General features: G+C 35.9%; 2 protein-coding genes across 8 annotated transcripts in view; one reads left to right on the forward strand and one right to left on the reverse strand.

Moving 5' to 3' along the window:
* Positions 1-12,614, reverse strand: part of CSN2 (casein beta) — a 308,148-nt gene that overhangs the window by 169,982 nt on the left and 125,552 nt on the right. Inside the window, exon 1 of one of the 6 annotated variants that reach the window (XM_054687857.1) lies at positions 9,742-10,046. The exons of the other annotated variants lie outside the window; for them this stretch is intronic. The gene's annotated coding sequence lies outside the window, so the exon portion shown is untranslated. Of the gene's footprint in view, positions 1-9,741; positions 10,047-12,614 lie in introns of those variants that run through there. 6 annotated transcript variants of the gene reach the window in all.
* On the forward strand, positions 10,129-12,266 carry CABS1 (calcium binding protein, spermatid associated 1). Of its 2 annotated transcripts, XM_037530057.1 has the most exons (2): positions 10,129-11,167; positions 12,106-12,266. In XM_037530057.1, exons 1-2 carry the CDS (start codon positions 10,180-10,182, stop codon positions 12,117-12,119), a joined length of 1,002 nt encoding a protein of 333 aa, XP_037385954.1. In that variant the 5' UTR covers positions 10,129-10,179; the 3' UTR covers positions 12,120-12,266. The 2 variants fall into 2 exon arrangements, with proteins under 2 accessions (XP_037385954.1, XP_037385953.1); XM_037530056.1 differs by lacking the exon at positions 12,106-12,266 and having other exon boundaries at positions 10,129-11,469.

A 12,614-nucleotide genomic window follows, 5' to 3' on the forward strand; every position in this document is an offset into this window, starting at 1 on the left:
TCATATGTCTCCATGGTCTCCTCTGTTCCTCTGAGAGGTCTAACTACTTTTTCAGAAAATTCTATAAATAAAGTCACAGACATGCTAGCTACTGAAAATGGAGGCATTAGTGATAAAACTGACACTGTGGCCTTTGCACCCAATATAGTTCTTCAATCAATAATCCACAAAAATGGTGGGGGAAGAAAAACTTCTGACTATGCCATAAGTCACCATGTAAATCAAGCAGATATCAAACCATCTACAAAACAAATCTCTACTTCAGGAACAGAGACTAATGCATTTCTCAGTAAAGATAAGACTGTTATAGAGGATGAATACATTTCTGAAGCCAATATTCCAAAGGATTTTAGAAAGGAAAATTCAGTGAACATTAATCCTATCATTTTTAAACCTGATATTGCTTCCACTGAACAGAAAACACCTGAAACATCAAAAGAAATATTTTATCCTGATTCCACAATGAGTGCAACAAAGTTGACAAAGTCTAGGGCAAGGGGTTTGTTTTCGCTTGATAGTGATAATTTAGAAAGGTCAGTCACACAGTCTTACAATAAATTAGATCCTCTACCCTTGAAATTAACTCTTCCTACTATTGACTTTGATATCAATTCTATTAAAATAAGTAATTCTAAACTTGATCCAGCAAACAATATAAGAGATAACAAACTAAAAATAACTGATGACTCTATTCTATCTAGTGAAACAATTTCAACTGACAATATTATCTTCTTTGATGATATCATAAATGGAGAAAGCTATGTAGATTTTGCAGAAGAAGATAACATAAATCAATACAAAATAAAGCCTTTTACAAAGGATTTTTCAGCAGAGTCAGATGTGATTTTTCTGGCAGGAGAAATCAATCCAAATAATATGGATCTAGTGACCACTGGGCTTGATGACTATACTCTTGAATATGTCTCAGAGGAAAATGCATTTTATGATGAAGATGAAGAAGAAGAAGAAAAGAAACCCACAACAAAAATATCTACTGCTGAGGAATGGCTCCACAGAGTTAGATTTCTTCCTGCTCTCTTCTCCACTGCACATGTCACTGAGAGTGTATTGAAAGAAAATCCTGCAGAGTCTGAAACAAAACAAAAATACCAAATGCTGATCTCCACAAAAGGGGACACCCCCTTTCTCGAGGACTATAGTACAACACCTAGAACCATGACTCACTCCCTAACAGATGGAAATAGGAATTTTCTCCCTATTTTTCCAGATTTTTCAGCTCTGAGAAGGAGCACCCTAAGTGGAAGTGACATTATCATTCCTCCAGAAGACGAATGGATTGAGACTACACATGCTCCAGACCCAGAATCATTGATCACTCTGGAGGAAAGCTGGACTTCCCCAGGTAAAATCACTGATACCACCATAACTTCAACTGCACTTCAAAAAGACCAGCTCCACAGAAAAGGCATCTCATCCACTGCTTTTTATGTCCTGAGGGAATCCAAATCCACCATGCCACCAAAGTCAGAATATAACCTAAACAAAAATTTCAAGGCAGAGAATTTCCATTCAAAGGATGTCACTGTGCCTTCAGTTACATTCAAGGACAACCTTGATAATGCACTTCCCTTTGTAGATGAAGATTCTATGGAGAAAAATAATGAGACTTCAACCTCATCTTCCCCTGTGAAGACAGTTCACACAATGGCTGATATCACTGCTCTTTCTATTGAGAACAGGTATGAAAGGAATGATTCTATGCAACCTGATAAAAATAATGTCAGTGCAACAAAATTTCCTAAAGACTTAATAGAGAATTCTGTCTTAATGAGTAACAATTACTTGAATGATTCCTCAAAGTCAATGCCAGTAGTTTCAGAAACAGTGACTGGATACCTTGACCTCATTAATAGAACAAATATATCAGAAAATCAGGACAATGAACTTCAAACAGACCTTCAGCCCCACACCTTGGATTTAATTATTCCTTTTACTAATTTAACAAATTTTATCAGGAATCTCACAGATGATGAAGCTGATTCACCATCCACTACTGAGAGAGACTCGCTTGATATTTCTGAAGTTAAGAGAGATGTTCAACCTCTGAATAAAATGATGAAAGTCCATTCACTTAGACAAATAAACCCTTTCCCTTCTGAAATAGGGGGAAAGCCTAAATCCTCTGCTGAAGAAGACCCAGCTGATAACTTCTCTACTTTGGAGAACACAGTTCCCTCAACCCCTGACCCCAGTACTCTTCCCAAGAGCAACGAGGAGGAGGACATCAAGATTTCAAAAGCAGGCAATTTTGTTTTAAGAGGTTCAAGGATATTGAAAGATAATTCTTTCTTTGGTAACTTTAATATTTCTGCTAGACCTCAAGATCCTCCCAGTTCACAAATAATTTCTTCAGCTATTTCCACTGTAAATCCTGAAGATAAAAACTCCACTTCTCTTGAGGAAGGTACAGGCACAGCAGGTTTGCTTCATGATGTTCCCACTGGATCATATGAGGACAGAGATCAACTATTGTGGGGCTCAACTCTTACTCCTGATTTCAAAACATTTGTGAGTTCATCTAGATACTATGAACTTGATCCAGTTGTCAACATAGAAAAAGATACTACAATAAAGACTAATAATAATATTCCATTTGAGGAAGGAAATACTCCATCTCACAAAACCTTTACATCACAGAATACCAATACTTCAACAAAAAACACATTGAAAGCTATTTTTAATAAAATATTTGTACACAGAAATTTAGCAGCAAAAGATAAGAAAGATATGACCAATGAACGTAAAGTACTTCCTAGTACAGAAAACATTTCAGACTTTACTTCAGATGATGAAAATATTTTAAATAATGAAGATGTAATAATCACTGTGCTTGATGAGTATGTCACAAATGAGTATGTCCTCGAGCCACAGGAGGAAAAAAACAATCTTAAAATTAAAAAAAGCTCTTTTTCTTACGAGCCTCAAATAGTTGGATCTCATCCATTCAACTCTGGTTCTGATATTTCTGAACAGTTATATCAAGGCTCTCCAGTTGAGATGCAAACTAAAGAACTACTGATAAATTTTATATCTAAGGAGGAAGACACAAATCCTGATTTTGATGCTATTGTTTTCAAAAGTCCCATTGACAATTTAAGTTCTAAAGCTCCCAGATCCATGACTCACCCTTTAACTCACACAAGTGGGAGTTTTCACAATTTTCTAGATACAAAAGTTCTGCAAAGTGATAGTCTAAGTGACGATGACAACAGCATCATTCTTCCTGAAGACAAAAGTATGGAGGATAGCTTTGTTGCAGACTCAGAAATAGTGGCAACCATGGTAGAAAGAACAATGTTCTCAGATGAACTCATTAATCCCATTATGTTCACCTCTCTATTAAAAAATAAAAGGCAATTCCTCAGGAAAGATACTTCATCTGCTATTTATAACACTGATGCCCAAGGTAAAGCAGAAAACATCTTATCCAGAATGGATGAGGTTAAAGGTAAAACTAATATGGCAGAGATGCCATACTTATGGGATAGCCTTATTCTTTTGAATGAGTTTAATGTCACCCCTGACAGTAAACTTTCTTTCATCAATGAAAATACTGAAATTTTAAACAATGGGATTTCAATCTCTTCCCCATCTATGAATGCAGTCTACTCTGTGATTGATACTACTTTCTCCACTGATAATAGTGGAGAAAGAGAAGACAATATGAGGTCCAGAGGAATCTTAGCTCTAAAAATCCCTGAAAATCCCATGCTCATTCCTAATGCCACGAATGAAAATCTTAAAATCTCTGACCCACTAATAAATAGTTCTTTGGAGAGTTCTTCAATTTCATGGTCAGACATGTTTGAGATAATGACTGAATACCCTAATTCTATAAATCACAGTGATGTTCCCATTAAAAATAAAATTGACCTCAAGCCCTACTCCATAACCTCAATGCAATTTCCCATTGACTCTACTACTTTTTCCGATGATCTCATAAATAATGAATTTGATTCACAGTCTTATGCAAACAGGCAAATCACTGACATTTCTAAAATTGAGACAGACAAAATCTATCCTGAATCTCAAAGAATAAACATGAAAGCTTTTTCCCCTAGGGAAATCTCTCAGCATAGAGTCTATAAAGAAAGAGAAATAGGTGATCTTTCTGGTCAAGAAGATCCCGTTTCTAAATTTGAATTAGGCCACATTACAAATGCAACAGTTCTCAGTAAAGCTATGGAGAAAATCCTTTCCTCAGTAACTGAACCTAGTATTCTGTCAGAGAGTAACAACAATGTGGAAGAGGAAGAGGAAGTCCATATTTATGAAACAGGCAACTTTTTCCCAAAGGATGCAAGTACACTAAAAAACAATTTATACACCGTTAAACTTGACACTACTAAACCTCAAGTACCTCCCAGTTTAAAAATAAATTCTTCATTTGATTCCACATTAATTCTTCCAGAGACATCCAGATCTAATGATCAGAGTTCTTCTTCTGAAATTGCTTTTGAAGAAGGGACCATCAAAAAAATTCCCACTGGAATATATGGCCTACTACCATGGAAATCTACTCTTCCTCCTTCTGATTTCACAACATTTAAGAGTTCATCTGAGTATTCTGAACTTGATCCAGTTGTCAAAATGGAAAAAGACATTACAGCAAAGGCTAATAATAATACTCCACCTGGAGAAAGAAATGTTCCATCTGACAAAGCCATTCTTTCATCTATCATTACATCAACCAACAGCATGAAAAATCCTATTAGTAATAAATTTGGGTATCAGACTTTTATAGAGAAAAATAAACCTACTGAAGTAATTTCTTTTATAGAAAACATTTCAGAAGAGGTACATGATGACCCACTTTTGGCAGCAGAAAATATTCCAAATAATGAGGATATAGTAATTATTATGCCTATTGACAGTGCCCTTGAATATCTCGATGATCTTGCAGATAACTACGTCTTTGAATTAATGGAGAATGGAAATGGTCCCTCACTCACTAGGGACTCCAATGTATTTGAATCTCATGCAACCAATACCAGGGTTTCTGTCTCTGAGCATTCATCTCAAGTATCTTCAAGTGATATGAAAACTAGCAAAAAATACCAAGACATGGTCTCCAAAGAGGAAAATCATAATTCTGATAAGGATGCTATTGTTCCTACACCTTCTACTATGGCTCCCAGCTCCATGATTTATTCTTTAACTGACTCAAGTTGGGCTTTTTCTCCTGAGTTTCTAGATGAAACCATTAAGGAACATAGTTCTCTAATTGGAGTTAACACCATTATCATTCCCCTGAAAGATGAAAGAATGGAGTACCCACTTGTTTCAAATGCAGAACTAATGACAACAGGAGAGGGTAGAATGTTCACAACTGAATCCATTAACCCTGCTATCATCACCAATCCTATAGAATATAAAGATGAATTCAACAGGAAAGGTGCCCTATCTGCTTTTTATAACAATGTCGTACCAGATGAAACAAAATCCACCCTATCAGTCAGATTTGATGCAAATAAACATAAACCAAACTTGGCATATAGGCCCTACTCAGAGAACAATGTTGTTCCTTTGGCTGAGTTCAGTGCAATTCTTGATGGTGATCTTTCCTTCATCAGTAAAGATACTGAGAAAACAAACAGGCCATCTTCACCTATGAATAAAGCAACCAGCCTTGTGGCTGATTCCATTGTTCTTTCCACAGAAAGGAGTTATGAAGGAAGTGATTCTATGTTATCTGAAGAAGATAATGTCAACTCTAAAGGATTCTCATCTTTATTGACATCTGGCATGCTCATTTCTAATTCCTTAACTGAAAATCCTGACACCTCTGGCTTAATAACATATAATTCCTTGCCTGAATCTTTATTCTCTAGTTCAAAAATATTAGAGAGAGCAACTGAATATGCTGATACCAACAGTGGGGGTGATGTTTCAGAAAGGCAAATCATAATTCAGGCTGATGTTTCTCCCTATATATTAGCTGGAGATGCTCCTCCAAGTAGATCAACCACTTTTTCAGACAATCCCACAGATGGGGTAGTTGATTCATTTTTCTTTTTGAATAGTGATAATCCTGAGAATTATAAAATTGAGAATGAAAAAATATGTCCCAAATCTCAAAGAGCAAGGATGTAACCCTTTTCCTCTAGAAAAGACTCTCAAAGCAGTGTCTATGAGAGAAGAAAAATAGCTATCCTTTTTGATCAAGAAGATCCAACTGCTAAATTTGACTTAAGTCACTTTACAAATGCAACAGTTTTCATTCTAGCTGTGGTTAAAATCTTTCCAGTAGCAACTGAAGCCAATTCTTTATGCAAGTGTGACAACAGTGTAGATGATTTTTTCCCTATTAAATTGGATGACACTTCTTTCAAACCTCAGATATCCCCCAGCTTCAAAGGAATCATTCTAGCTGATTCCACATTAACTCCTCTAGAAGCATCTAAGACTAACTCTCACAATAAAGTCATTGACACAGGAGGGTTCATCACAAACATTCCAATTAAATTATGTGGCCTACAAGGGAAGTTAACTTCTTCTTCTGATTCCACAACAACCATGGGAACTTCCAAATATTCTGAAATTATTCCTGTTGCCACTATAGATGAAGATACTACAAAAAATATTGGTAACATTTCTCCTGAGGAAATAATAATTCCATCTGATCAAGTTATCATTTTGCCTTTTTCCATTACTTCTGAAAAAGGCATAGCAAGTACTTTTAAAGGGGATCTATTTAAGCACAAATATTTTAAAGAAAGAGAGATGGCTGCTGACGATGAAATCATTTCTATGGAAGACATTTCAAAACAGTTGGATGACATCTCTTCTGCGGACAAAATCACTCCAGGATATGTGAACCATATATTAATTACATCTGATGGCAGCATTTCTGAATATGTCTCAGACAAGCAAGACTCTGAACTAAAGAATACAACAATTCCCTTATAAAAATGAGTAGACTCTGGTCTCCCTGGTGGCTCAGGGGTTAAAGACACAGCACTAACAAGCTATTACCAGCCACTGAGGCATGAGTTCAATCCCCAGCCAGGGAGCTGACACACATGGCACAGAAGACCTCTCCTGTCTCACCCGCTGCTACCCTCAGCAGTGTATCTCAGGAGATCTGCCTGTTCTGCTCCCCACTCTGTCTCTGGTGAATCCTCTCACCCCTCCCACACCTCTGGCCTACACCCTGGTTCTTGTATGCATAAATAAATAAATCTTTAAAAAAATGAATTGACTCATATCTACCCCCAAGACATGTGTGTCTAATGCATCTTATACCACTGATTCAGGGTTTTCCTAAAGCAGAGTTTATTCACAGAGTTTAAATATAAAGAAAATTACCAAGCTATGAATTACATGGCCTAGGCAGGAAAACAAGAATTTTGACACGGATTCCACTATTTTCAAATATTCTAATGCCAATATCAATAGCAAGTCTTATAAATGCACAATTTGCTTCTCAATTGATGAAAGTGAGAATTTTCCTTATAGTTTTTCTGACAAAACATCTGTGATGAAAAGTACCATAAATGGTGATGATGACACCATAATTATCTCTGAAGACTTTGACTCAGGAAATAAAATAATTGAGTATTCCCTTTTTCCAGACATAAAACCCATTACTAACAGCAGGACATTCACCACTGACACAATTAAGTATGCTTGAGAATATCTCAAGATACTCTCCACACAAAGTCTCAGTGGTTTCATCCTATGGCATCAACATTTTCAAAGTCTATCTCTAGGACACTTCCAAGTATACCTGAAAATCATAAATGTGCCAAATGAACTTCCTAGGAGTTTGAAGAGAAATGTTCCCCTTCTGTTAGCAGTTTACAATTTTTCAATTTAAAAAAAAAAGAGCATCATTTCATAATGGACTTGAAGAAGTAGTTACTTAAAGGAATGTATAATCATTAACTAAGCCAAACACCTCAAAACTTAGGGCATATAAAAATACATTACTAAGTAAGGTAGAGATAGGCAGACAGACAGACATATAGATAAACTTCGAGGTTGTCTATATCTAATAAAGATTAGCATTTGCCTTTGAAATGGAAACAAGTACTCTGGCTAATGCTACTGTTTTTGAGTCTGAAAATTCTTCTCAACTACACTAGGAATAGATGAACACCAGACTACAATTTCCTTTCATATAATTAGTTAGACATTAAGAATGGTAACAAAATGATACTGTTATAATTAAAGTGACTACAGAAAATACTCCCTTTGGAATTAAAGATATAATTCTTAATGATTAAAGATATAATTAAAGATATAATTCTTAACATTACTCCACAAACTGATCTTTTTTTTTGGTTGAATTCTGACACATAAAACTAACTCCCCTGCCAGAAAATTTATGGAGGGTTGAAATAACACTCTACCAAAAAAAAAATGACTAAAGAAAATAAACCTACAAGATCTGATATTCTTATTGTTATTCAAGTTAATTCAAGAGAAAGACATCTTTACAGACACATCACCCAAAGCAGTGATAGTGAAGAGAAAGATAAACAGCTGGGACTACATCAAATTAAAGAGCTTCTGCACAGCAAAAGAGACAATAACAAAAACAAAGAGAAACCCCACCAACTGGGAGAACATTTTTGCACCCAACACTAATGATAAAGGACTGATCACAAAAATCTGCAAAGAGCTGATGAGACTCAGCAACAACAAAGAAAATAATCCAGTCAAAAAATGGGCAGAAGAGCTAAAAAGAAACTTCTCTGAAGAGGAAATGCAAATGGCCAACAGACATATGAAAAAATGTTCAACATCACTTGTAATCAGGGAAATGCAAATCAAAACTACCATGAGATACCATCTCACACCAGTGAGAATGGCACATATTAAAAAAACTAGCAACAACAAATGTTGGCGAGGATGTGGAGAAAAAGGAACTCTTGTGCACTGTTGGTGGGAGTGCAAACTGGTCCAACCACTATGGAGAGCTGTGTGGAGATTTCTGGACCTACTAAACATAGAGCTTCCATATGATCCAGCAATTCCACTCCTAGGTATTTACCCAAAGGACACAGAAACATCAATTCCAAAGAGCACCTGCACTCCTATGTTTATAGCAGCACTGTTTACAATAGCTAAGCTTTGGAAACAACCCAAATGCCCAAAAATAGATGACTGGATCAAGAAGATGTGGTACATATATACCATGGAATATTACTCAGCATTCAAAAAAGATAAACACATGCAATTTGCAGCAACATGGATGGCACTGGAAGGGATCATGCTCAGCGAAATAAGCCAAAAAGAAAAAGAAAAATACCGGATGGTCTCACTCATAGCAGGAATCTAGAAAACTTAAAGAAGGGACCAGGAACATGAATATAAGAAAGTGAAAATCAAAATCAACAAAAAACTATGAACCAGAGACACTTTTTGGGGGGTGGGGGGCGGGAGGGGAAGGATTGGGGTCAGAATGGGGCGTTTGCAATTGTATGGGGAATATAAAATAAAATTTAATATTTAAAAAAAAAAAAAAAGAGAAAGTAAGAATTACGATGAAGAAAACTACAAAGACACTACCAGGCCAGTAACTTTTCTTTTTAATTACCCCTACTGAAAACATGAGAATTCCCTCTCTGAACAAGAAAACTAACTGAAATCCCTGTACCTATCTCCCTTCTGCAGCTACATTTACTGTAAAAATCACCATTAATTTTTTTAGATACTTAAATACCATGACTCTCAAGAGAAGAGGCTTTACTTCAACAAGAAACCATTACTGACCTGAAAGTCAGGCAACGTGAAGTCATGCTGATAATCTTGTACTACTGAAGTTTCCCCAATTACACTAAGACCACATAGTGCCTGAGAAACTCTGTTAAGTCTGTTTCAAATGACACTAGCTTCACATTGAAAGTCATATGCCTTATAAACAGAAAAATGGTAAAAACCCAAGTTTCTTGCAATTGACATATATAGTTGTGAATGTTGATTTTATAATAAAATCAGAGAGGACTCTGTAGTCTTTTCATCCAATATCAATACTCTTGCAACTAGATGTCCAATGACAGGACAAAAACAACCTCTAAGGAGAGACAGTGCCATTGGCCCTGTGGTTGATGCAACAATCACCATGATGACTAATGCTTCAGTCACTATAATGAACATCACTCTCCTGCCTAGAGATACCACTGGGCACAGGGAAAGATCTGTAAAGTGTTTATGGTGCCACTTTGTCCCATGGCTGAAGATGGTCTGCCAAATATTTATTCTCCTCCTCCAAAAGAAAACAGTAAAACTGAAGCAACCATTTTCTTTGGGGCTGACAATACTATTTCTAGAACAGAAACATCTTTTACTTCAGAAGGAGACCACATTACTTCAGTAAACGACTATAGACCAGAAAGTGACTTCTCAACAACTACAGGTAACAAACTTCCATCTCCAAAGGAAAGAATAAAATCAGAAGATGATGTAGAACCCCATGTTATCAAGCCAACAATCCATCTGGAGAAAGAAATCACTGCTCTGACAGGCACTGCAAACACCATGGCTAATGACTCTTTTATTGGAAATCTCATTCCAGTGAAAATTGGTAATAACTCATCACTAGTTGCTACTGTTTCATTAATAGATTTTTCCACTAACACAGCAGAAAAAGATATCCCCTTGGACAACACTGACCCAGGAGATAACAATGTCTTAATAACTTCTGAAGTCTCAAGTGAAAGTACCATCAGGATTACTGACAGCCCTGTGCTTCCAGCTAAGAAGAATGGACCTGCTGTTGACAATTGCAGTTCTTCAGTTAAATCCAGTATCACTGATAATGCGGCTATCCAGATCATTGATTACTCTACTCCTGAGGCTGAAAAATCTCTCACTACTGAAAAAAACATCACTATTCCAGACATAACCAACCTTACAGAACAGAAAATAACTGAAATTGATCTAATTCTTCCAGAGGATGACACCAATGCTGAGCCTCAACTAATGGAGTCTGATGAAGAAAAGCTTATCACTGTGTTTGAACTCACTACCACTGCAGAAAAAGACAAAGATAACTCAGAAGATATGTTAACTAATGAAGACTCTGTGGATGGAGTCAATGTCTGGATGGAGAAAGAGACTGCAAATGAAGCTGAGAACCAGCCCATTTTGCTTACTGCTGTTGAATCCAGATATGACTTTGTTGTCCCTGCATCAGTAGGTATGAATGTCATGGAAGATTCATCTACTACAAAAGATCTTTCTGAAAATAACAGAACAGAACCTGAGGCATTTTCAGGAACTAGCCCTATTTTTGATACCCCAAACCACAAGGAAGACACTTTTACAACTGAAATGGGTGTCTTTAAACTACTCAAAGAAGATCCAGATGAGTTCCTGATTTGAAAGCAGCAAATGAGTTATCACATAGAAAAGTGCAATAGCCTAGACAGCTAGTCTTCATATCTAAGTTTGTCCAGCAAGCAAAAATCTTTTCAAAACTGAAAGAATATGGGCACGTAAGGCAAGTATTAGAAAATGCAGAAAGATGTTACGCAGCATACAGATAGATGTTACGCAGCAGAATATATTTATAGAAACTTTTAAAAGTCAGCAGCACAAGAGTTCCCCTAGCATCACAAAGTTTCATTGAGTTTTTCAATAATACTTATCCTAATAAAAATTATTTAATCCCTGTGCTTGGCATATGAAGAGCAATGAAGAAAGCTCATTTCCTGCCACCTCTAGTGATATATATTAATTCAGTTAGTCCTCAAAAGCATATTTTAGTGAGTTAAAGATACAAAGATAATCAATTTAAAAACATATCCCCCAAAAAGTTACAGTATTAAAATATATGAAATGCTCTTTTAAACAGATATTTTTCATAATATGAAACTAGTGAGTCTCTTCTATTCAAAATATATTTGCAGTGCTCACTCATAGGAGAATTGAGGCTATTCAGTAATTGTTTGGCACCCACATAAAGGTAGAAATATTATAGGATTCTTGGCCCCTGCTGGATTCAAAATAAGACAAAATCTTGGTTTTATATTTTATAGACCCATTTGTTAGAAACAATATTCTGTATAAATATGTCACTCCATTTAATTTACTTTCTTTAAAATTTCTTTTCTGAATTTCTTCAATTTTTTTCAGGTCTTAAACACTGACACAGCACTCCTCTTACGCTTTTGGTTAGTGATTCAAGGACATTTATCTCCATTCTTTTCTGATGCAGCCTTTTAAAATGGGTCTGTTTTCACTTTGCTGATTTTTCTTCAATAAATCTTGTTGGCAGCAACTGATTTACTGTGTGTAGATGTGCTTCATAATCTAGTATAGAATTCCCAAATTAGGAAAGATACAAGAAAAAGGAAAAATCCATTATTTGTTTAAAGAATAACTTAGCACTGGACACCAAGAATAGAATTATTCCATGGATACTCATAATTTTATTATACCTAAGAAAAGCCAAAATACTGAATGAATAATACTACCTTGGGTGGGGGATGGAGAGAGAGGGACTTAAACCATCAGACACTAGACTAGGAAAATAATTGCCTCATGTATGACAGTGAAAAGGTTAATAAACTTACTCTATGAAAAGTTTCTACAGATAAGGCATTGTAAATGGGCAATAGAAATAAAGATAATTCATGGAACAC

Source organism: Talpa occidentalis, unplaced genomic scaffold (assembly GCF_014898055.3).
Source record: "Talpa occidentalis isolate TD23 unplaced genomic scaffold, MPIMG_talOcc4v2.1 talOcc4.6, whole genome shotgun sequence".
Taxonomy (NCBI): Eukaryota; Metazoa; Chordata; class Mammalia; order Eulipotyphla; family Talpidae; genus Talpa; species Talpa occidentalis.

Bases quoted from the DNA above. Each gene is read 5' to 3' on its own strand.
- CABS1 (XM_037530056.1), top strand. From the start codon at position 10,180: ATGGTGCCACTTTGTCCCATGGCTGAAGATGGTCTGCCAAATATTTAT.